The sequence below is a fragment of the Emys orbicularis genome, chromosome 12, assembly GCF_028017835.1.
Source record: "Emys orbicularis isolate rEmyOrb1 chromosome 12, rEmyOrb1.hap1, whole genome shotgun sequence".
NCBI classification, from domain to species: Eukaryota; Metazoa; Chordata; order Testudines; family Emydidae; genus Emys; species Emys orbicularis.
The window spans coordinates 6,428,491-6,452,427 of NC_088694.1; the positions used below are offsets into that span (position 1 = coordinate 6,428,491).

General features: G+C 38.8%; 1 protein-coding gene across 1 annotated transcript; it reads left to right on the forward strand.

The window, feature by feature from the left end:
- On the forward strand, positions 1 to 22,574 carry YTHDF1 (YTH N6-methyladenosine RNA binding protein F1). Its single transcript, XM_065414350.1, has 5 exons — positions 1 to 158; positions 520 to 544; positions 2,140 to 2,219; positions 9,033 to 10,553; positions 21,119 to 22,574. Exons 1-5 carry the CDS (start codon positions 132 to 134, stop codon positions 21,143 to 21,145), a joined length of 1,680 nt encoding a protein of 559 aa, XP_065270422.1. The 5' UTR covers positions 1 to 131; the 3' UTR covers positions 21,146 to 22,574.
- Positions 22,575 to 23,937: the final 1,363 nt, after the last annotated feature.

The following is a 23,937-nucleotide window of genomic DNA, read 5'->3' on the forward strand; positions in this document are numbered from 1 at the left end:
GACAGGAGCTCCCTCCCCCGCGCCCAGGAGGGGCCCCGCGTTCTCCCCGTGCTCCTCCCCTCTGCGCGGAGGGGCCCGGGCCCTGCCCCTCCCCCGCTCCCTGCTAACCACGGGGGCCCCGTACATGAATTATGTCGGCCACAAGCGTTGACCCTCAGGTAAGTGCGGAAGCCCAGCTGGGCCTGGGGCCGAGGGCTTCTCCCCCCGTCCCTCCACCCCCACCCCGTGTGCCTGCCCCGAGAGGTCCCTCTCGGCTTCCTTGGGCCTTAGGCACTCCCTTTAACTTATCCCTCCTCTTCCCTCTCCTGATCCGTGGCCATTTCCAGTGAGGGCCAGCCCCTAATAATAAATAAACCTGTCAGCCCTCCTCCTCTCCCCCCCCCCCGCACTAACTCTCCCCCCCCCCATGGTTATATCTCCCCCACAACCCTGTCTGCCGTGAGACAAGAGCATTTTCCAAAACTAACTTTCTCCTCTGTCTTTGTTTTCCTCTTTGCAATCATGTGCATGGCATCACAGCGACCGAAAGGACAAGATAATAAAGGTAAGGCAAATGCTGGGATTTTTCCACTTGAGTTGTTATTGCTGAAGGTAGATAAAGCAGGCAGGCAGTGATGGGTGAGCCAATAGGTATTAGTCTAAACTCTGTGGTGAAATATGGAGCAAAGTGGTTTTTTTTTTAAAGGAACCTGGTTCCTAAGGGTTTTTTTGCATACCACTAGTGCCACTGTATTTGTGAGGTTGTACAGTACTAAGCATGCTTTCAGTATTTAATAATAATAAACATTTTAAGAAAAGAACATTGTTACAGTTACAAATAGAGATACAAATACAGTTTAGGAGATTCATTTACTTAAGTGACAGATTTAAAAAGTATCCAAACTTGCTTTTCAGTATTATTCTGCTATATAATTATTGTTCTGTTACTGGACTGGTATTGGCAAATGAGAGTTTATAGATTATGACAGGTGGTACATCAGTACAAGTTTTTTCATGAAATTTCAGTCTGAAGCAAAAAAAGTTCTTTGATAATGTGACATACTTTTGTGTGACCTCTAGCACATTGTCACAAATGAAACTTCAAAAGCAAGTTCTCTTTCAAGTAAATGGCCTGCTTTATAAACTGTTATGTATAGTACTATGACTGCTACCAAATACATAACTGTTTAAGAATAGAAAGGAAACAGATACTTCCATCAGTTTACGTAGGCACATCTTTTCAGTGTTAAGGTTCTTTGAATTTCACTTTATCAGTGTTTCAAACAGCTGTAGTCCCAACAAGCTCATATTTTCCCCCAGTTTATCAATAAACCCTTCTGATTATGAATCCATTTTCTCTGAAGAGTCTTCCTAACATTATTTTACACTTGCAGACCTCTTTGAAATCCCCACTTTAGTTTTATTTTTTAGCATTGTATTTCTTTTTCCTGTAGCAATATTTTTAGTTTAGCCTTCCTGTGAAACTCTTGAACTACTTTCCAAAGGCTTAATGCATACAGTGTGACTTATGCTTTGAAACAAATGATGGAAATTAAGAACGAAGTGACTTTAATAATTTGTTTATGTAGCATCTTCCAGCTGTGGATTTCAGTGTGATTTACAGATATTAATAATAATTGAGTCTCAAATATCTCTGATTTAGTGAAGTTTTATCTCCCTTTTACAGACAAGAAAACCAAGGCTTGAATTTAAAGCTTGTAAATATTATTAGGATGTCAAACACTCAACAGCCAGTATTTTACTGTTCCATCTCTGATATGATTTAACATTACTTTTTAAAGAGGCTGCTCAGATATTGCTATGTCCTCCAGTTCTTCTCTCAGGTTCATGTCAAAAGTTGTCTATTTGGTTTTAAGATATTTTATGGCAAAAGTATAAATACTTACATTTACTAAAATTGCAAGTTCCTCTGACTCTCTGTAACTCATTCAGATCAGTTTTGTAAGCAATAGTGACATTTAGAGTGCATGTGGAAGTTCTCATTCTGATGAAATCTGACCCCTTTGCCTTCCAGAGGTTATCAACAATGCCACAAGAAGGAAGGGAGCTAACTTATTTTTGTCAAGTTACTCTAGGGTGAGTTTCTTTACTGAAACATTGTCAGGCAATGTTATAATATGTTGCAACTTTTTGTTTTAGTACAAAATGGTTCATTGCATCAGAAGGACACAGTTCATGACAACGATTTTGAACCTTACCTTTCTGGACAGTCAAATCAGGTTAGTGCATCTCTGTTAATTTTGGTGGGTTTTTTTAGGGATGTGGAGGGTAGTGTTGCTTGTACAGCAAACACCAATATGACTTGTTTATGCTTGGGGGATCATAGCTTTAAAGTGAAGTAGAAAAAGCTATAGTGCCTGAAGTGTTACTGAGTAATGGCATTAGCATTTTAGGTCAGAATACTGGTATTATTATTATTTATTATTTATATCTAGTTTGTTCACATGTGGAAATGAAGTTGCTTAGAAATCCTAGTTTCTGCTGGGCACTTACCAAATGACACAATTCCTGTAAAATCTGACATAGTTGGCAGCCTGCCAAGGGCCCTCGACTTTCAGTTCTTTAATAAACAAATCACCCATTATTGCAGTCATTGGGGTTCTGCTTCTGTATGACTGGCGGACTGAACCCTTGTGCTCTAAGTGGAAATAAATAGTAAGTGACCACAGCATCATTTGAAACTCTTAAAGATGCCATGACAGGACTGATAGACTTTAAGGCCAGAAGGCACCATCATGATCATCTAATCTGACTTCCTGCACATCACAGGCCACAGATCCTCACCCACCAATTCTTGCAGTAGGTCCATAATCTCTGGCTGAGTTACTGAAGTTCTCAAATCTTACCTCTTTGCAGAGGCATATTATCTAGAGATGATTAACGAAAGATGAGCTGCTTGAGGGCATTGTAAAAATAGTGTAAATTATACATTCATATGTGACTCAAACCAAGAGTACAAATTAAATTTTGTTAAAAATCCTGAATAACTAAAATTTACTGTGTGGAAAAAAATGTTGGAAATTTAAAAACAATGTAAATAAAGAGTAAATTCTTACTCACGTTAATAAATGTGCAAACTTATTTTAAGAAATGTAAATCAAGCTCCAAAAAATGATGCTTAAAAGTTTAAATGCCCACAAATGTAAGAAACTAGCTTTCTCCTATCCTCACTTCTGTGTCACAGAACTCCATGCAATTATGCACACTTTTCTTTGTAAAATAGGGGGTCAGATTTGGAATAGTAGTGGCTATTCCATGTGGAAATTGAGCTAAAATATCAGATTGTACTACTTGTAATTTCAGGTGCCTGGGAATACTAGCTAAAATGTATTAGCCCTTTATTGGTAGGTATTGCTGTTGTATAGCACTCCAACACAAAAATGAAGAAATCAGTCCAAATATACAGCCAGCCAGAACATCTGTCATAAGTGATAGACCAAGAAAAATATCTACAGATACATAATCTGTTCCCAATTAATACAAAGGGTTAGCAAAGAGAACTGGGGGAGGGGCTCAAAAAGGTCAAGAATAAGTATGTTGAAATAAATGTATCACTACTGACTTCCTTCAGGGTTTCTCTTACACCCTGTGGCATAAAGCCAAACAAAATAGACTGAATGCTTTGTTAAGATGTCTGGTGAAATTCTTTATTCTGCTAGGATTCATGTGGAAACTTTCCACACTGGGTGCTTAGATGGTGACAGTCCAAGGAATTTGGTTAGGATGGCTCGGAGAACATGCATATTTCTGGAACAAAACACCTGTTGATTTCAATCACTTATGGTCAAAGACCCTTCTAGCTAGAGCTATAAAAGATCTAAGCTGTCACGGAGTGTATGGAGATGGTGCAGATTAGCTAAGAATGAGAGTTAAGTCTACAGAATTTGAAGTGTTGGTGGTAAAAAACCACTTCCATTTTTGTATTATTGGTGCTTACATTTTTGAAGACATCAAGAATACTGTGGCATAAAATAAGACATTGATGTCAGTGTCAGACAAAATAATGGGTCTCAGAAAATGTCTTCATGTGCTGAGTATTATTCCTTTAGTCCAAGAGGTTTTGAAAATCCAGGCACAAGAAACACTACTGCAGAAAACACAAAACCAGAATTGAATGTTATGTCTTTTAGTGAATGTTCTCAATAGTAAAAAGGCTTAGTGTATCTCTTAGTGTTAGAACTGTATGGATTAATTCTTTACATGGTGATTCACTATGTTGATTTCACCATACTTAGGGGTGCTGTGGAAGGGAGTCACTGGAAGGATGAGTTGTACAGATTACTCCGTTCACTGAATCAGATTTGGTATTCAGCACTAGTCTTTTTAGCAAGAAATTTCTGCATAGGTTTCAGAATGAGTTTAGAAAGAGTAATGTTATGGGTGAAGAACTAGAAAATAAGCTTCTACTGGAATCTTAGTAAAGACAACTGTTATTCTGTGAAGCCATGGTTAGATTCCAAACTTGGAGTCTGTCAGTCTCCTTTCAAGAATCTTATAATGGTCTGATCATGAGTAAGAAAGGTGTAGCTGCTATTTGATTCTTGCTTATTTGTGACAGTTCACACTGTATGCATCACTGTTTTTTTTAATTCTCATGATTTTCCTTAGAATAAATTAGGAAAAATGCTAACCATTATACTTGTCTTGCATTGAAGTATTCTTAGTGTCTTATAGTAACTAAAGCCATCAGATTTCAAAAACAATGCATAGAAGCATCTGCCATTAAGATTGACATTTTTTTTCCACCTAAGAAATACCCCCTTTTCTTCCTCCCTCTCTCTTTTAATGACTTAGAGCCATTTTAAAGGGGTAATGTTATCTTAAGTCACATTTGTCCACTCTTTTTTACTTGTAATATCTAAGCTTGCTATAACTGAAGTAGACCAGAGGGAAGGAAATTTCTTTTCAGTTGTGCTTTGTGCATCTGATGTCACTCCATGTGTAGACATTACTCTTTCCAATGCATACTCAGTTTCCCCTTTTTTATTTGGTTCTTGGAGCAATTCCAGAAAGAAAAACAAAATTTTGCTTTTTTTTGGTTATAAAACTGTAAAAACTGACAAGGGAACTCTGAGGAAGGTGCAGTACTTAAAACTATTCGACTTAATCTATGCGGGGGGGGTTAATTTTTTTAAGTTAACCTTAAATTTTAGTGTAAATGTAAAATACACATACTTGTAAAATCTCAGTCTATCAAAATAGAAGTGACAAATCAGAAGCAACCCTTTCTTCTCTGATCTTGTGTAATTTTTTTTTTTAACGTTCCATTTACTGACATCTAATATTGTGCTCAGGGTAATTTGTAGTGAATGTGAAAGGCCATAGAAATACTTATCCTAAGAATGTCTTCATTCTTTTTGGGGAGAGGAATCAATCTCAATCCTTACTTACTTTTGTCGCACTAAGTAATTTTCTTAGTGTTTTCAAGGCATACCTTGAAGCAAATAGACTAGGTTACTTGTGAAAGCCAATTTTAACAAGTAATCACGCCCTTTGCTCTATAGTGTATGGAATCTGCTTCCTTATGAAATCAGCCTCAGCTCATCCTAACCCCCTCATCCCCACCCCCCAAAATTCATGTTGTGAAATTCCTGAAATATCAGTTTCTTAACATTTTTGTATGGTTGCAGAAATGAACTTGGATTTGGTTTCCTTTTTGGGGGGTGATGTTCTTTCATTTTTTTAAACAGATGTTTGTCTCAAATGAACTTACTAAGGGTCAAAGGTTCAAGGAAATAATGTTTTTGCTAAAAGTTTAAAAAAAAAAAAAACCAACGTTCTTAACCTTCATAAATGAAGGATCTGTTTGGTGTCTGGGAATGCTAATTGCTGCACAACTTGGCTGAGCCCCTTGGCAAGAAATGCTAATACAGTATTTTGCAGTCTAATGCTTCTCTTGTCTCCAGTATGTAAAGCATCAGGTACAGAAAAATGTACCTGATTTGAAGAACTTAAGTTTTTGTATGCATTGTCTGGGGGAGGAGAAAGGAGGGAGAATATTCTCTTCTTTGAGTTTTAAGCAGTACCTTACCTTCTCAAGCTGCCTCTTCACCTTTCTCTGATCTGCCTTCTTTCTTGCCATCATTTTACATTGGCAGATTTTTGCTTGACATATTGTTAAATAAGATGGGTGGCCTCCATTGTCCATTATTTCTATTAAGTGCTGCTTCTACTTTTTTTTTTCTATTAACTTTTAATTTGCTGCAGTTGAAGCCCCATCACTGACTTTCAGACCCAAGTGGCTAGGACATGCTATAGCCTGTTACCATGCCTAGACTTATTTGCAGGAGAGGTAGGTCCACAGGAGGCAACTTCTGGACAAGAGACAAGATAAGACTTTCATCATCTTGAATAGTGTTAATTTTAAGCTTTGTTTCTATGTAATTTTTACTAGTAACTTAATCTTAAATTTACTACAGAATATTTTTAATCTCTATTTGTACTTCTGCATTATTATGTGATGGGGAGTGAAGAAAGTGGAAGAAACCAAGAGTCAATTGAACACTTGGTAAGAGAATAGAGGGGAAAACGTGAATGCCTGATCCTAAAAAGCAGCTAAGAGGTAGGGGGAAGGGGACACACATGATGAACTTGTCCCTGGAGCAGCTTTAAGGCAAAATCTCCGTGCTGCTACAAGCCAGCTGATTTTTTTTCATAGGGTTCTAAAAGATGGTCAGACAGATTTGGGAAAAGCTGGCGGGAGGAGCTCCAAGCTTCTGTAACTGGACTGCTGCGTGGGGCAATGAGACCTTGGTGGAAAAGAGTAACCAGGGACTGTCTTGAACAAAACCTGAGTGATTTACATGCATATGTTAGATGCAGAATTTGTGTCTGTATGTTTATATCCCTGGCATACTAATAAACTCTGTAAACTGAAATGCCTTGACACCAGGACTTATTTAAGCAAACCCCCATTCTTATCTGACTCAGCTTTGCTTATGACCTCCATCTGGTCTCTGACCTAAGTCTTCAGAGGTAGAAGTCCAGTGGACTAATCATTACATCTGTTACCACTTCACTTATGTTTTACTACTTGTTTACAAATACAGAAAAATTACACTCCCAAACTACTTGTCTGTTAGGAATTATGAAGCCATGGTAGCAACTCCATAGTTAAGATTGTAACCAGCTTTTTATTATATTCTTCACCTTAACAAAATAAAATCACTGTACTTAAAATTTCTTCTATATAGACTTCTTCCAGAAGATCTTTCTATAATATTTGGCAATCAGGAAAAGGAATTAATGAGGTGACTCTGAAAAATCAGAGGTATTAATGTACTGTACCAGTTTCGTAGCATCTCTAATGTTCTCTATACCTGCTTGGTCTACAAACTCCATATTAACTTATTAGCCTGCTGTGAGGATTGTGGAAACTATAAGCTGAGTTGTCACTTAAATTGCATTCTAACTAACGTTCTGCAGCTGTGCTTGGGGCAGACACCCATGTGGAGCCTCATTGGCTCTAGTCTCTGTAGTTAGTTGTGCAACACAACAAGGTAGATGGAAAAAATCTTATTACTCGATGCTTTTACAGATACAAATCCTTGATTTTCAATATTAACCACTTTGACTCCAGACTTTCTCTTTCCAGTTGCCATATAGGGGTCAAGAAGGGATTTTCCAGAACTATTTTTTCCCCAGTACACAGCTATTTTTTTTAAAATCTACTCTCATTTTGTAACTCCTGAGGAAGTTACATATATCGTATGCATTTTTAAATGCTCATGCCGACATATTCAGTCTCATTTACAGTCAAGCTTGAATATTGTCATGTTTTGAAGTCAAGCATTTGTCTTTACACCCCAAGTTTCAGTTACTTTAATATCCTCTACATACAGCCCCAAATACTCCATTATTAGTGCATTATTCACGCACTATTTAAAATTATAGTACAAACCACAGTCAAATTGGGTCAAGCCAAATGATTTATTCTCCCCCTCTGTGGGTCTGGCATTCAGCCAGTAACACAGCCATTGTGACTCCAATGCAGTCACAAATACTAGTCAGATCTTCCTTTTTCCAAAACAAATTTGGAGCTTTAGATACTGCGCATAATTGCAAAAGGTGAGTTGACAAATTAAAAATGTACTTAACATAGATCATGCATATAGTGCACAGTATGAGGACAGTGTTCTATTTCCTAGCACTTCCCTAGATAAACATAATATTTCTTAAGTTGTACATTAAAAAAAAATTCTGAAAAGGATGAAGGCTGCACATCATGCAACATATGCAGAGCAATTTTTCACATTCTATAAAATATTTTATGCTATTTTCACATGAACATTTGGTAGTATGTACTACATTTTTGTGTAACTTAATAGACTTAAAGACTATATAATGTATGAATTATATAATACAAATCACATATATTATTTCTTGGATGTGTTACGCAGCAAAACCTGCTTATCTGTTCATCTTGCTCTTGATTTTGGAGTTAAAATCACTAATTTTGTATTTTTCAGAATGTTATGTTAGTACAAACTTGTGTAAATCTTAATATTCAAATAGAATTATCTTCAATCTTGTGCAATTTCTAGATCCTATTAATTTCTGAGAGTTGGTCTTGCTGCATTTTTTAAATTGTTTTTTAATAATCATTGCATACTGCTGATTAAACACAATATCTTAAACTTTTAGTACAATATGAAAGTATTTGGTCGTATACTCATAGAACAAATATATTTCTCAATTACAAGTCTCGAATTTTCATGACTTAGATGAATTATCTGCAGTGTAGTAAAAGTGAGTTTGAGGTCATGGGGTCAACTAGCATTCATCTGAGAGTGGTGGTCACTGTTTAAAAATCTACAGGAAGTGGAGAAGGAGAATGCATCTCTGGTATAGGACTATACAAGATGCAATGACATTAACTTAGACTAAACAGGCCATGGAATAATAAGTTGTGTAACTTGGAGTTTGGAACAATGGTTACTACTTATCATCTTTTCTATTTAGTAGTATGCAAATGTTGTAGTCATTTATGAAAAAGTGCATACATCTGAAATTACTTTTCTTTTCTTTAACAGAATAATAGCTATCCATCAATGACTGATCCCTATTTGTCCAATTATTATCCACCATCTATTGGGTTTCCCTATTCTCTCAGTGAAGCACCGTGGTCTACTGGAGGAGATCCTCCTATCCCATACCTCACCACCTATGGACAGCTCAGTAATGGAGACCATCATTTTATGCATGATGCTGTTTTTGGACAGCCTGGGGGTCTGGGAAATAACATCTACCAACACAGATTTAATTTTTTCCCTGAAAATCCTGCTTTCTCAGCTTGGGGAACAAGTGGATCCCAAGGACAGCAGACTCAAAGTTCAGCTTATGGGAGCAGTTACAGCTACCCACCTAGTTCACTGGGTGGTACTATTGTGGATGGACAAACAGGATTTCATAATGATACTTTGAATAAAGCACCTGGAATGAATAGTATTGAACAGGGAATGGTTGGACTTAAGATTGGTGGAGATGTAACAACTTCTGCTGTGAAAACAGTAGGTTCTGTTGTCAACAATGCCGGAATGACAGGTGCTCTTCCTGGTAATGGTGGATCCAGTGTAAACTTGCCAGTATCTAAACCAACCTCTTGGGCTGCTATTGCCAGCAAGCCTGCAAAACCACAACCTAAAATGAAAACAAAAACTGGGCCGGTAATTGGAGGAGCTTTACCTCCACCACCTATAAAACATAATATGGACATAGGTACTTGGGATAATAAGGGTCCTGTGGCAAAAGTTCCTGCTCCCCAGCAGATCCCATCTCCTCAGTCTGTCCCACAGCAACAAATGGTTCAGCCTATTCCAGCTCAACCTCCTCCATTGACCCAGCCACAGTATCAAAGTCCTCAGCAACCACCCCAAAACCGCTGGGTGGCTCCCCGCAACAGAAATGCAGCTTTTGGCCAAAGTGGAGGAACTGGTAATGATAGCAACTCAACTGGCAGTACCCAGCCTAACTCTGTCCCAAGTGGCGAATCCCATCCCGTTCTTGAAAAACTGAAAGCTGCTCATAGCTATAACCCGAAAGATTTTGAATGGAATCTTAAAAATGGACGTGTGTTCATAATAAAGAGCTATTCTGAGGATGATATTCATCGTTCCATTAAATATTCTATTTGGTGTAGCACAGAACATGGCAACAAACGCTTGGACAGCGCTTTCCGATCCATGAATAGTAAGGGCCCGGTCTACTTACTATTCAGTGTTAATGGTAGTGGACATTTCTGTGGAGTAGCAGAAATGAAATCACCTGTGGACTATGGCACTAGTGCTGGCGTCTGGTCTCAGGACAAATGGAAGGGGAAATTTGATGTCAAATGGATCTTTGTGAAGGACGTGCCCAACAACCAGCTCCGACACATCAGGCTGGAGAACAATGACAACAAACCAGTTACAAACTCCCGTGACACACAGGAGGTGCCCTTAGAAAAAGCAAAACAAGTGCTTAAAATTATTGCTACTTACAAGCACACAACCTCCATCTTTGATGACTTTTCCCATTATGAAAAGCGCCAAGAAGAGGAGGAGGTGGTGCGGAAGGTAAACTTGCTTTTTTTAGAAAAAAATTAAAGATATACTTGGAAAAATGTGAATGCTGCCGTGAGAGAGTGTGTGTATGTGTGGGAGGGAAAGCTAAGTAGAGATTCTAAAATATTTGTAATGTGTTCAAACATGGTTGTCCTAAGAGTGTTTAATACTAAAACAAAAACCTGTGCTTCAGTTCTGTTTGTGGTTTTCATAGTCTCAGGTAAAGTTTGTTTTTTTAAGCCAAGTTAAATATACAAGTAAAGTATGTTACATCCAATTCTACTGGAGCTCGAAATTTTATTTTGGGATTGTTAATGGGATACAGAGCCTATGACTGTTTCAAAGTTGGCCTAGGTCAGTGGTTGCCTTGTAAAAGCTCATTGGCTTCTGTGAATGAATAGGTATCAGTCCAGTTCGTAGTCAAATATTCTGTCACAACTGGCACCTTTGGTTGTATCTTCAGCAGTGAGGCCAAGGTTTGAATAGTCACTGAACTATTTTCATCCCATTACCTGGCTTCTCCGGAACAAGAGTTGAGGAAAATTACAGTGTGAGGAAGCTTGTATTGCTGCTGCTGTTTGTTGTATCTATTCTGTGGATAAATGAAGGATTTGAGTCCTCCTTCCAACACTAAAAATCACTGGAATTTTTAGAGTAGGGTGTGGGAAGGTGGGGGGAACCTCCAGACAAGGAGTTCCACATTAAGTAGCCTATTTTTATATGAAAGTGTGATTATGAAAAGATTTAGCTACCTCCTTGACCCTTGCCTCAAGTCCTATGCCAAGTGCAGCTCAGCCAGGCCTAAGAATGGGACCCAAATGTCTAACATCAGTGACTCTCTATATACACTATGGGCTGACTAAGTAGGATCTGTTAGAATGTAATGGCTAGCTGACACTTACAATGGTTTGATACTGATGTTAGTGTTTCAGTGTATAGTTTTTTCTATAGTTCCTCGGAAGTGTAGAAGTTTGCCAATTCAGCTTAGTGCATTTACATGCGCTTCAAAACATTTTTTAAGCACAGACTTAGATGAAGTGTCCTAAAGTAAAATGGAAGTTGTAGTAATATGGGGCTTTCCCTTTACCACCTTTTAAATTGCTTTAAACCAGTGGTGGGCAACTTGTGGGCCGCATGCGGCCAGTCAGGGTAATGTGCTGGCGGGCCGCGAGACAGTTTGTTTACATTGACCGTCCGCATGCACGGCTGCCCACAGCTCCCAGTGGCCGTGGTTCGCTGTTCCTGGATAATGGGAGCTGTGGGAAGCGGCAGCCAGCACATCCCTGTGGCCCGTGCCGCTTCCCGCCGCTCCCATTGGCTGGGAATGGTGAACCACGGCCACTGGGAGCTGCAGGCAGTGGACGGTCAATGCAAACAAACTGTCTCGCGGCCCACCAGCACATTACCCTGACAGGCCGTAAGTTGCCTACCACTGCTTTATACTGTTTGGTTAGGACCTACTCTTACAAATTCAGGGAAATTCAGTTTTAAGGCTTTCATTCAAATTTTAGCACCACTTTTTCAGTCTAGCCATCTTACAGTATATACACATGCAAATTTCAGGCCAATGGTAACTAGTTTTGATGGAGAAGACCTTCAATTCTCTGAATTAGCTTTTTATGTCCTCTGTGGGATTTTTGGAGCAAAAGCTTTATCCATATCCTTGCAAACTTTCTGCCTGCTGAGAATTGTTTCTTCTCACTTTTCCCCAACCACGGCCTTGAGAAGGAGCAGTTTGAAACAGTGGGACAGAACACTGGGCTAGGAGTCGGGAGATCTGCATTGTGTTCCTTTACCACAGATGAGATGTGAGATGGCTAAGGCAAATCACTTAGCCTCTCCATGATAATACTAAGATTTAACACACACACACAAAAACAACCCACCACCGGGAGTGCCTCTTGTGTCAACCACTGAAAGTGGTTTCAGGCCTCTCTTCTTCTCAGTTCAAGAGAAAATATTTAATTCTATGTCCATCCTTGCTAGCTTTATGAATGGGATCATATACTATCACCTCTCTTTTATAATCGCTCTCTTTATAATATTTAGCTCTCTTTTATAATGGCTCAGTGTACTGACACCAGACCATTGAGCTGACCCCACCTCTGCATTACTTTAACGTGGACTTTCATTTTCTGCTTCTATTTAAAATTAAATATATAAACAAAATGTGCCTATCCAGAGTACTACTTTCTAATAGGATCAGTTTCTCAACAATTAATGCATGTTTTCTGCCTCACTTAATATTGAGGGAACATTGGGATTCAGTTTAATTACAGATATATTAGATTTATATTTTCTAAAGGTATCATTTCTTATATCTGAATAGCTTTCAAAACTGAGCTGTGTATAAACAATAGGAATAGGCTGAGAAAGATGACAGATGATATAGTGAAAAATAATCCAACTATGGCAGTCAATGTAAATTATATTCTGAGAGGAAAGCATCTGTTTTTAACCTAGGTGTAAACAAATTTTGGCAGTGCAGTAGCTTGCTGTAAAAGTTTCCTTCTAAAGCATATGAAGAAGTCAAAGCACCTGCTATTGAAATTTAACATACTTGAGAACTCTGTCTTAAACAGACCTTCCATTAAAAAGCAAATATTATATACAGGAATTTTTTGCCAATTAAAGTTAATACGTATGTGTGTGTCAGACTTAACTGTAAAGGGTTTTCAGATTAATGTATCCTTCTATTCATCGTATTTGGTTTAGCGGTCAAATCATTTGTTTAAAAAAGGTCCCTTCCAGTCCTAGACTCTATGAATCTATATTGTCGTCATAATTACATAAAGATAGCTTTTTAAAATCTTATACTATTCAAATATGTATTTTTCCTATTTTGCTGAGAAAATCAATAATTGTATGTAATAAAGCCACTGATATCTTAAGAAATATTAAAAATCCCTTTTAGACAGTTTTGCCTACAAATATGAGCAGTGCTGCTTTAACAGTTTAATCACCAAGGGCATGTGCAGAACATGTTCCTTAGAAGTTAATCACCCCCTTGCTGCTTATTCTCCAACTAAAGTCAATCTAAAGTGATACTAGATCTTACTTTTGTGGTAACTATAACTTGTCAAATGAAGATTATGACCTCAGATGAGGACTAAGTAGCTGTGTAGCATAATCTAGTTGGGTAACATTTACCAGAGTGCAGAAGATTCATCCAGGGTCCTCTGCATCACTTAAGACCTGCATTGCCCTCGGTGGATGAAGGAAAGATGTAATCACACTTGTAGCCCTGTATGCTGCTAAGGCAAGATGAGAGGGAATAATAGAATTGTACTAGTGCAGCTCCAATGGCCTAAAACACTCCATACGGCAGAGGAGGGGCATTGGCGGCTATTTCACCCTATATAACAAAATAGCCAGGGAAGGTTGGACATGGATTCACTCCGGCTTACAACCTCTGAGTTTTCTGTTGATAGCCAGTTTACTCTGTTTTTTGTGCCAAGGGAGGGTTCTAATTTCACCCCATGCAATCCAACATCGTGCACTTAAAAATTAAAAAGATTGAAACTTCATAACGTGGGCAAATTTCTCTAAATAGAAGCTTTTGTAAATTTACCATGAGGCATTAATAGTTTATGAATCATCCCCAGTAAATAAGCTTATTTTAAACTACAAAATCTTTCTTCAAAATAAAAAAGCTTGATGTGACATTAGCAAACAAAACAAACTTGTTGTGTATTATGGTTTTTTGGGTGTATTTTGTTTGGAACAAATTTGGGGCAGAGGTTGGAGGGGCATTTATGTTCTAGGAGATGAAAATGAAACCTTTACAGATATCGTCTTATATTGATGATAGTAGCTGGCTTGGCAGTCTAGTAACAACACAGTATGCCAGTATCTTGGGGATCTGAGTTCAGGGGCTCTTATACTTCAGAAGGAGAAGGTCTGAAGTGTGTGGCAGAGGATGTGCATTCCACCCCAAGAAGGCAAGGTCATTGTGTGTCTCTTAGCTTCCCAGGTGTCCACTTTGGCCTTGTCTAGGCTAGGATTTGGCAGATGTTAGCTGGCACGTGATAACAGCCTAGTGTAGACCAGTTAGTGTGACTATCACATATGTTTAACTGGTAACAAGTTAAAGGCACACTGAGTTGCCTACAATAGGGTGTTAACATGTGCCAGTTAACATCTTCCAAATCCTAGTCTGGACTTGTTGGATTTACTGAAGGAGCAACAAAGACGGGCTCTGGGGGAGCTGCATGCCCTGTTTCTTGTCGGAAGGCTCACCGGTATGGAGGTTTTCAGGATGGAAAGTGCATGGCATTGGAGTACATCCTGCTCTCCCCCACCCCCAAATGCTGATAATTACAGTTGCATTTTTAAGACCAGTGCTTATAACATTACATTTCTTAATTTTAATTGTGCTCTGGTAGAGGCTTTTTTTCCTTCTTCTTTTTTGTGTGTGTGTGTAGTCTACATTTTAGTGGTAGGGAAGAGGAATGCCAATTAAGATTTAATGGGCTCTCTTTTATTGGCTGTTTGTTCCAACTCTGTCCTTCTCTCCTTTTTCTGTCCTTTCATCTCAACTTAACCTCACTCCTGCCCCCTCCCTTCACTTGTGTTTTCATCCAGCCTGTCCCCTCCTAACTAAACTTATCCCCCCAAAAAACCAAACAAAAAATAGTGAAACTAACATGCTGTTTGGTGCCATCTTATTTCTTCACTTTACTTGTGAGTTATACCCCTGCCCCCACCTTGTGTCTGTCTTGTCTGTTTAGATCAGGGGTTCTCAATCTTTTTCTTTCTGAGGCCCCCCCCAACATGCTATAAAAACTCCATGGACCAGCTGTGCCACAACAACTGTTTTTCTGCATATAAAAGCCAGGGCCGGTGTTGGGGGAGTAGCAAGGAGGGCAATTGCCTGGGGCCCCATGCCACAGAGGACACCACGAAGCTAAGTTGCTCAGGCTTTGGCTTCAGCCCTGGGTGGTGAGCTTGAGGGTCCGGGCTGCAGTCCCATGTGGCAGGGCTTCAGCTTTCTGTCCTGGGCCCTAGCGAGTCTAATGCCAGCTGTGCTTGACTGACCTCCTGAAACCTACTTGTGTCCCCCCCAGGGGGCCCAGGACCCCTGGTTGAGAACCACTAATTTAGATTATAAAGTCTTCAGGGCAGAAAGTGTCTGCTGCTCTCTGTTTGGACAGTTCTGAGCACAGTGGGGCCCATTCTTGGTTGGTTGTGATTAATAATAATCATAATTAATAATCCCACTGACCCTGGCTTGGTAGAAGGGTTGACTGTTCTGCCTGGGAACAATAAGTTCAAAACTATATCTAGTTCTTGTAAGGAATTGGAGGCCTTTTCTTCATCCCTTTCTGCAATTTTCACTGTCTCTGGCTGGGAAGATAGTTGTCTTTGTTCCCCCAAATTATCCAGCTGAGGAACTTTTCTCTCTCAGCTTCTCTGCTTTCATTAATAAGTCACCTCCACATTTTTCACATTTTCAGTCAGGCCAAAGAACAATAGACTTGTGAGAACTTGTAACTAGCAGCATGGTTCACTGAGAGATCTGTTGCATAAGCTGTGACGCATCAGTGTGCCTCAACCTGGGCTACAGTCCCCCTCCCTAAAAAGAGGCTCCAGATTAGTCCAGGGGACAGGAAAGGAGTGGTGGGGGCAGGGAAATATACACAACAGATCTGTCCTGTTTCACATCACCTTTTGACTACTGGCAAAATCTAAAATGGCTCTTTGAAAACCATCTGTCTTCCTTCTCTGCTTTGAAATGTAGGGCTGGAAGCTCAGGGAGTAGCCCATTCTCTGCTCCTGTGGTACTTGACCTCAAGAACGTAGGCAGCCTCATCCTGCTAAACCACCAATGGATGCCTTAAGGAGTTTGTAGCTTTTTGAAGGAAACAGGGATGTGGGAGCGGGATGGATTGATTTTAAAATCACCAATTTTAGTAGTTATTCAAATTTGCAAACAGGAAACTTTGATTTAAATAGACTGTTTTAATCCTCTATTGCATTTGTACTTTTTAAGTTATTTTCATTAGTTGATAATCATAAAAACATGTAGATTTTCAATTAAATATGTCCTCTACCCCAGTGGTTCTCAAACTAGGGCCGCCGCTTGTTCAGGGAAAGCCCCGGCGGGCCAGGCCAGTTTGTTTACCTGCCGTGTCTGCAGGTTCGACCGATCGCAGCTCCCACTGGCTGCGGGCTGAGGGACGTGCTGGCCGCCCTTCCTGCAGCCCCCATTGGCCTGGAGCGGTGAACCGCGGCCAGTGGGAGCCACGATCGGCTGAACCTGCGGACGCGTCAGGTAAACAAACTGGCCCGGCCCGCCAGGGGCTTTCCCCGAACAAGTGGCGGCCCTAGTTTAAGAACCACTGCTTTACACTATATTTGGTACTACTGTCTGTTAAGGAGGAGGATACACTACATTTATGTAAACAGTTATGTAGTTTAGCAGATGTTTATTCAGATTCCTAACTTTTACATTTGTTAGAAAATATTGAATGACACCATTTCTTAGTTAGTAGATAATTAATATTTTACTCATTATTTATGTCAAGCTACATTTGGGTGGGAAATGTATTTGTGTATTTTGAATTGAATTCCAAATTGTTTTTATTAGTTAAACTAACTACCTTACATGTGATGGAAATCTAAGAAAAAAGTTTAAATGCAAAACATGCTGATAAAACAAATGTATTATACAAAGGAAGGAATATCTGTAGTTTCTGGTCACCATGTCACTCAAGATTTTAGACCTAGTAGATCTCATCCTCTTACATCTCTGCTTTTTCAGCTCCCAGTCAGTTTCTCAACTTTGAATGAGCTAATAATTGAATTGATCTAGTTTAAAAACAAATGAAGAAAATACTCTCTCCGCACCTCCAGATGAGACTGCTGTTGTCAAAAGCTGGTTTAGCACTTTAAGAAACTCTGGTTCCGGGTGCTCAGCTTGTGGCTTCCAGTTCAGTGGTTTGACTTCATTTAAAACTTTGGCAATAGTAAACACGTACTTCATGAATATTTTTTGTAATTTAAATGATTTTAATAAACTATAGTAAATGTAGGCCTTTAATATAGGTTGTCATAATTTAAATTTTAAGTTAATTTTTTTAAAAAAATACGTACTTTAACTATCCAATTTTATTTTTATCCACCTTGTGTGGGAAGCCAGCAGATGACTAAAACAAACAAAAAAGAAACCTAATTTATTTTCTTCCCTTAGAAGAGAGAATAGATTGGAGACATGGTAATAAATGTCAGAACAGTGAAGTGGAGAAGGGCATCTGCCATCAAAAGATTGGAGCTTAAAACCACTGTCTTGACTTAAGCAGTTCAAGTATAGGTTGGAAAACTTAATAACAATATATAATTATGCCAATAATGCTAGCCCCAGGTCTGAGCCCCCTGATTTAAGAACATATCACTTTTGTTAAAATTATTATAATTAAGAAACAAACCTCACTTCATTGGCAATTGATAATTCAGCCAATGAGAGCCTGCCCTCTACACTGTTCTAGTTTTAAAAAAAATTATCTGCTTTACAAATCCTACAGACTACTTGAATTTTCAATTTTCATTTAATTTAGTCCTTATCAGTTTGTTGTATTTGTATTTTCCACAGCAAAAAATAATCATCATAAACGTTCAGGTCTTGTTCAGAAGCAGGTTGTAGCCTGAAGACTAAAACCCAGTTACAAATGCATTTTGGTTTCATTCTCTCTAGTTATCACAAGTTTAAGATTAGAATAGTTCAACATGGTAGGAAGCTCTGTGTAAATAGCCCTTTACCACCCTGTTTGGAGAAAATGTGGATGGGATCTATGTGAAAAGGCTTTAAATTGAAAAGTGTGATTTGAGGTAATTAGTCTGAGTAATTTATGCTAAGGTTACTTGCATTCATCTTAAGCTTATTTTGAAATGGAAGGATCTAATTTTTTAAAAGTAAAAAAAAACAAAACAAAAACACTCTGCATCCTTCTTGGGAGCTCCATCTTTCATGTTTGTCTGTAGCTAATATAAATGCTGATCATAGATGCTACTAAACTCAATTTAGTCTATCCAATAGGACTTTTTAACTTCTAAGCCACTTGTTGGACATGGTGGTTGGGCTACTGTTCATCTGAACCAGTGCCTTATCAATAGTCACTCAAAATGTAAAGTCTTATTAAACTATGGTTCTTAATGCCTTGTATTTTACATTATGCAAATGGTTTGCTTTAAGGAATATTAATGGGTACAGAGGGAAAAAGTTACGAAGATGCACCCCTCATATTAACAGCTCTTAACATTTTAAACCTGCCTTGTATTTTTGTTTTCGTCTAAGTAGAAAATGACACCAGTCCAAGAAAAAAAAAAAAGTTAAAATATTTGTCACTACAATTTTTCTGAATTTGTAAAAACAGGGAAAATATAGTAATCTCAACTAACTAGGAAACTAAAGGAAAAAGTCATAAACTAGCAATGTTTAGCTGTTAAGACCCCTAGCTTCTTGGGAAGGTAAAATGGCATTTTGGGCTTCTCATAGTAGATATCCACTGCTCTTCTCTCTGGAGTTCTGAATTTGCACCCACATAAGTTTTTGCTGGGATATTCTGACAATTTCTTTGTTCCAGAGGCAGTTACTGAACAGTCCCTCTGTTTTTCTTGCTTGTTACCATTTTCCCCTGTTTTTGCCTGAATTTCCCTGCTTGATCCATTGTTCACTACCTCCACTGAAGAGTGGAGAGCACAGCTGCTCCTCTTGCTCTCTGAGAGACATTCTCACAGACTTGTTGAGACCCTTTGTCTCCACATTTACTGCATTTGGGGCACAAATTAAGTAGACTGCCCTTTCTACAGTTGAGCCCTGTCTGGAGTTTTCCTTTAATGTCCCTTGCTCTTTCCTGTTGGTGGTGGTTATCAGAAGCTCAGTGAGACTTCAGTGAGCCCCTGGCTTCTACTTACAGAAGAATCATAGAAGATTAGGGTCGGAAGAGACCTCAGGAGGTCATCTAGTCCAACCCCCTGCTCAAAGCAGGACCAACACCAGCTAAATCATCCCAGCCAGGGTTTTGTCAAGCCAGGCCTTAAAAACCTCTAAGGATGGAGATTCCACCACCTCCCTAAGTAACCCATTCCAGTGCTTCACCACCCTCCTAGTGAAATAGTGTTTCCTAATATCCAACCTAGACCTCCCCCACTGCAACTTAAGACCATTGCTCCTTGTTCTGTCATCTGCCATCACTGAGAACAGTCGAGCTCCATCCTCTTTGGAACCCCTCTTCAGTTAGTTGAAGGCAAATCCCCCCTCACTCTTCTCTTCTGCAGACTAAACAAGCCCAGTTTCCTCAGCCTCTCCTCATAAGTCATGTGCCCCAGCCTCCTGATCATTTTCGTTGCCCTCAGCTGGACTCTCTCCAATTTGTCCACATCCTTTCCATAGTGGGGGGCTGAAAACTGGACGCAATACTCCAGATGTGGCCTCACCAGTGCCGAATAGAGGAGAATAATCACTTCCCTTGATCTGCTGGCAATGCTCCTACTAATGAAGCCCAATATGCCGTTAGCCTTCTTGGCAACAAGGGCAACACTGCTGACTCATATCCAGCTTCTCATCCACTGTAATCCCCAGGTCCTTTTCTACAGAACTGCTGCTTAGCCAGTCGGTCCCCAGCCTGTAGCGGTGCATGGGATTCTTCCGTCCTAAGTGCAGGACTCTGCACTTGTCCTTGTTCAACCTCATCAGATTTCTTTTGGCCCAATCCTCCAATTTGTCACGGTAACTCTGGACCCTGTCCCAACCCTCCAGCATATCTACCTCTCCCCCCAGCTTAGTGTCATCAGCGGACTTGCTGAGGGTGCAATCCATCCCATCATCCAGATCATTAATAAAGATGTTGAACATCTTTCATCTTACTTCATTCAGCATCATAGCATCTTACAAGTCTTGCTTGCTTCATCCAGCAGCACTTTCTCTACCAGACTCGTGAAGTCTCCCAGAATGTCTTCCAAGCAGAGTAGTAAGGTAGCAGAGGGAAAAAAGGTTTGGGGCAAGTTTCAAAAGTGACAAGCACTTAAGAGCCAAAGTTCTATTGCCTTTCAATGAGACCTAAGGTCCTATCACAAGGGCACTTTTGAAAATGTTGCACTTATTCTGTGAATCCCTTCAGTCTGTTCCTACCCTTGTACCAATCCAGCTGCTGTTGCAGTAGTTAACTTGATCTAGAGATCAAAATATTGCAGATCTTCTCTTCAGTTATGAATTTTAGTTTTCCATACTTACTCTCTCTGCTGTAGCCCTCACCTGTTACCATTTTGGGGCCTGAGTGACTGCTCTAGCTGCATGTACATTTGCTCTGCATGCATTCAGCCACTCCACTTGAAATTTCATGTATTCATTTGATTCCCGTATCCTTGTATGTGTCAAATATATACTATATATGATAAATAATTGCTCTTGTAATTTTAAAATGACATGTAAAACATAATTTTGGGCTGCACCAGTAATTGCATTTATGAAAAAAAAAAAATCTTCACCTTTTTTAGCTATTGTCATGAACAAACTTTTAGTGTTATTAAATAGCTGTTTTTTCCTGACTTTTTTTAAACTTTGTTTTTTCTTTTTACAGGAACGGCAGAATCGAAACAAACAATAAGAATAAACGTATACAATTTGCTATATATAATAGAACTGATATTAAATTCGACTATGAAAAACAAATCTTAAAACGTAATCTGGTGCTATATCCTGGCATCAGGACAAACTAAAGCTTTCAGCTCCAATATTTCTTCTCGTGCAGGGGGAATTAAGTTGTTGCATCTTTAAGTACATTGTAGTTTGTTTTTGCCCAGGTGGATCTGCATTAATTTGTATCTTTTCTATGTAAAATGCTATAGAATCCATTAATAAAGGTGTATCTGTTTTTATTTTTTAAGTTAGTAAACAATTATACTGACCTAATATGGAACTATAAATGAGCATCCTAAAAATGTCAGTGTTTCCCAAAGACTTTATTTTGGCACAAATTATGTTCCTATTCTGATATTCACCATAATTTTGTATATGACAGAATTTCTCTCCTCTTCATCCCAAACCCTGTTTCTTCATCGCACTCATAAGAAACCATTGAGTTTTGTCACTTTAAGAATGTTGTTTAAGAGAAATACTGCATTCAGAATATTGAAATAAATTCAATTTAAGATCACTTTTTAATTTAATTATACAATTATACTTTAAAAAATGCGAACATGCCACTTCGATTTTTTCTGTCTCAAAGAAAATCAAATTGTCAGTGAAATTGTTTAACTCTGAAAATATTTCCCTTTCACATTCTGTTAGCCAGTGCTTCAGTGTGCATTTGTTATACCCATATCCTGAAGAGAGTTAGTGAGATGCTTTCTCTCAGCCATAATTCTGCTTTATTGTTTTTGTAGCTTAATAATTAAATAATAATGTAAATGCTATCAACATTGCAGGGTTTTTGGACAGTGTGTTTAAACCTGTTTCAGCTTTCAGGTGTTTAGTTAATTGCAGATCATTTTTAATCTTTCCCTTTCTTTTCCCCCCAAAATCCCAATGCCATTTAAAGTTTTTATACCAATAATGCTGAGCTTTAACGTAGAAACTAATAGTATGGACAATATGATGGATTATGCCTCAGATGTTTAAAATTGACTGTGTATGTCTAATTTTTTTTCTGTTGGATGAGTAAAAAAAAATGTTTTAAGAAACTGAATTTGCTGTCATGTTTTTGTGGAATAAGGGAACCGTTGAAGAACTCGTCACCAACTGGAGTTTCAATTAAGCATGAAAATTGTGCTCATGCCTGTTGCTCTAGCACACTGAATCTGCACGTGTTTATTGTAGAGGATCTTTTACTATATTAGAAAGCAAATATCGTCTTCTGAAAACTATTTACTCCAAAAGGACCTCTGATTTAAATAAAGTTTAAGCTGTATCATTTAGACTTGTATTTAGAACGTATAACTTTGTCTCTGGACTGTCACTGCCTGTAAGGACTCATGGACAGCATCAGATTAACTTTTTTCCTCTAGGAGAATACAAGCCTTAATAAACAATACATATTTAGCAAGTATGATGTCATTTTCATTTTTTCCCTACACTCAAACACCTGCATATATTGTAGCCATGTAACACAAACTCATGAGCACAAGACCAATTAGAGTAGTTAGTATGCTGATAGAATTACAAACATCTGAGTTGGTCAACACACATTCTCTCTGGCAGGGATCTTTCTTGGGAATTGTTTTAAGAATATGTCTAAGCTACTTGCAGTATTTCCTCTAGTGTGGGGTTCTTGTGCATTTATTAACTGACAACTGTTATACTTTTTATTCTGCTTGTATGGCTGAGAAGCTTAATAAGGAATTGAAAGCTGGTCTGCAGGATTCACAATCCATACAAGGACATTACAAATATGGATCAGTGTGATGAGGAAAGAACTTTCAAAATTAGGAATAAACCAAGTAAAACTCTTTTATGTAACCTTCTGGCTTTTGACAATGTTGCACTGCTCCTTATGTTCTAGGATTTAACCTGGTGGATTTTAAAAAGCTGCCTTTTTCTTCAAAGTCCGTTGCCCTGTTGACATCCTGATAGGGCACAACTCTGGCCCTCTCTTTTCCATCAGTTGGGCTCATGCAGCCAAGCATTCCACCGCCAAAAGAAATGCAGTTCTCTTTAGTCCCCAAACAGCAGTCGGACACTGGTAGCACACATTTTTAGTTTCCAACCAAAAATATGAAAGTATCACTGCTTTGCTGCTGCTAACCTAGAAAATAAAGGTTTAGTCTCTTAAGGAATAGAACCATTGTAGTTAGGTTGGTTTCAATGACAAGTGGGAAAGCTGATTCCGTGTGTGTCAGCCTACTGTCCCTTTTGTGGGCATCACAAAACTACCATAAGCTGCTATGATAGGCTTCTCTCCCAGACATTGCAAAGGGGTGCAGGTATAAATGTGGTACTATACAGTCCCAGGAGTAGCTGGCTCAGAGAGGAAGCTTGAATAGCATCTGCCTCAAATTGTTGTTTGCCATGACCAGCACTAAATTAGCAATACATTCTAAAAATCGAGTAGAATAAATCCGTAAGTAGGTGTTGTAGAATAAATACGCAGCAATATTTCTCCTGTCCTGTAGAATGTGTGATGTTAAAGTTGAATCACTTGCTGTGCTTCTACTTGGTCTGATATTTTAGTAATGCTTGAAAGTATTTTCTCTCGAAGAATGAGAGAGTTTTGTTTACTTGTATTTCTCTGATGCAACAGACAGGCAACCAGAGCAGCACATCTTGCATGTCCTAAAGCTGTGGTTATAATTATAGACATCACAGCATTATCAAAAAATGATTCATGACTGCAAGTACAACTGTATCAGACGGTAACATTACCAGCCTTTCAGTTGCTTAACTTTCATGGTGGTTACACTT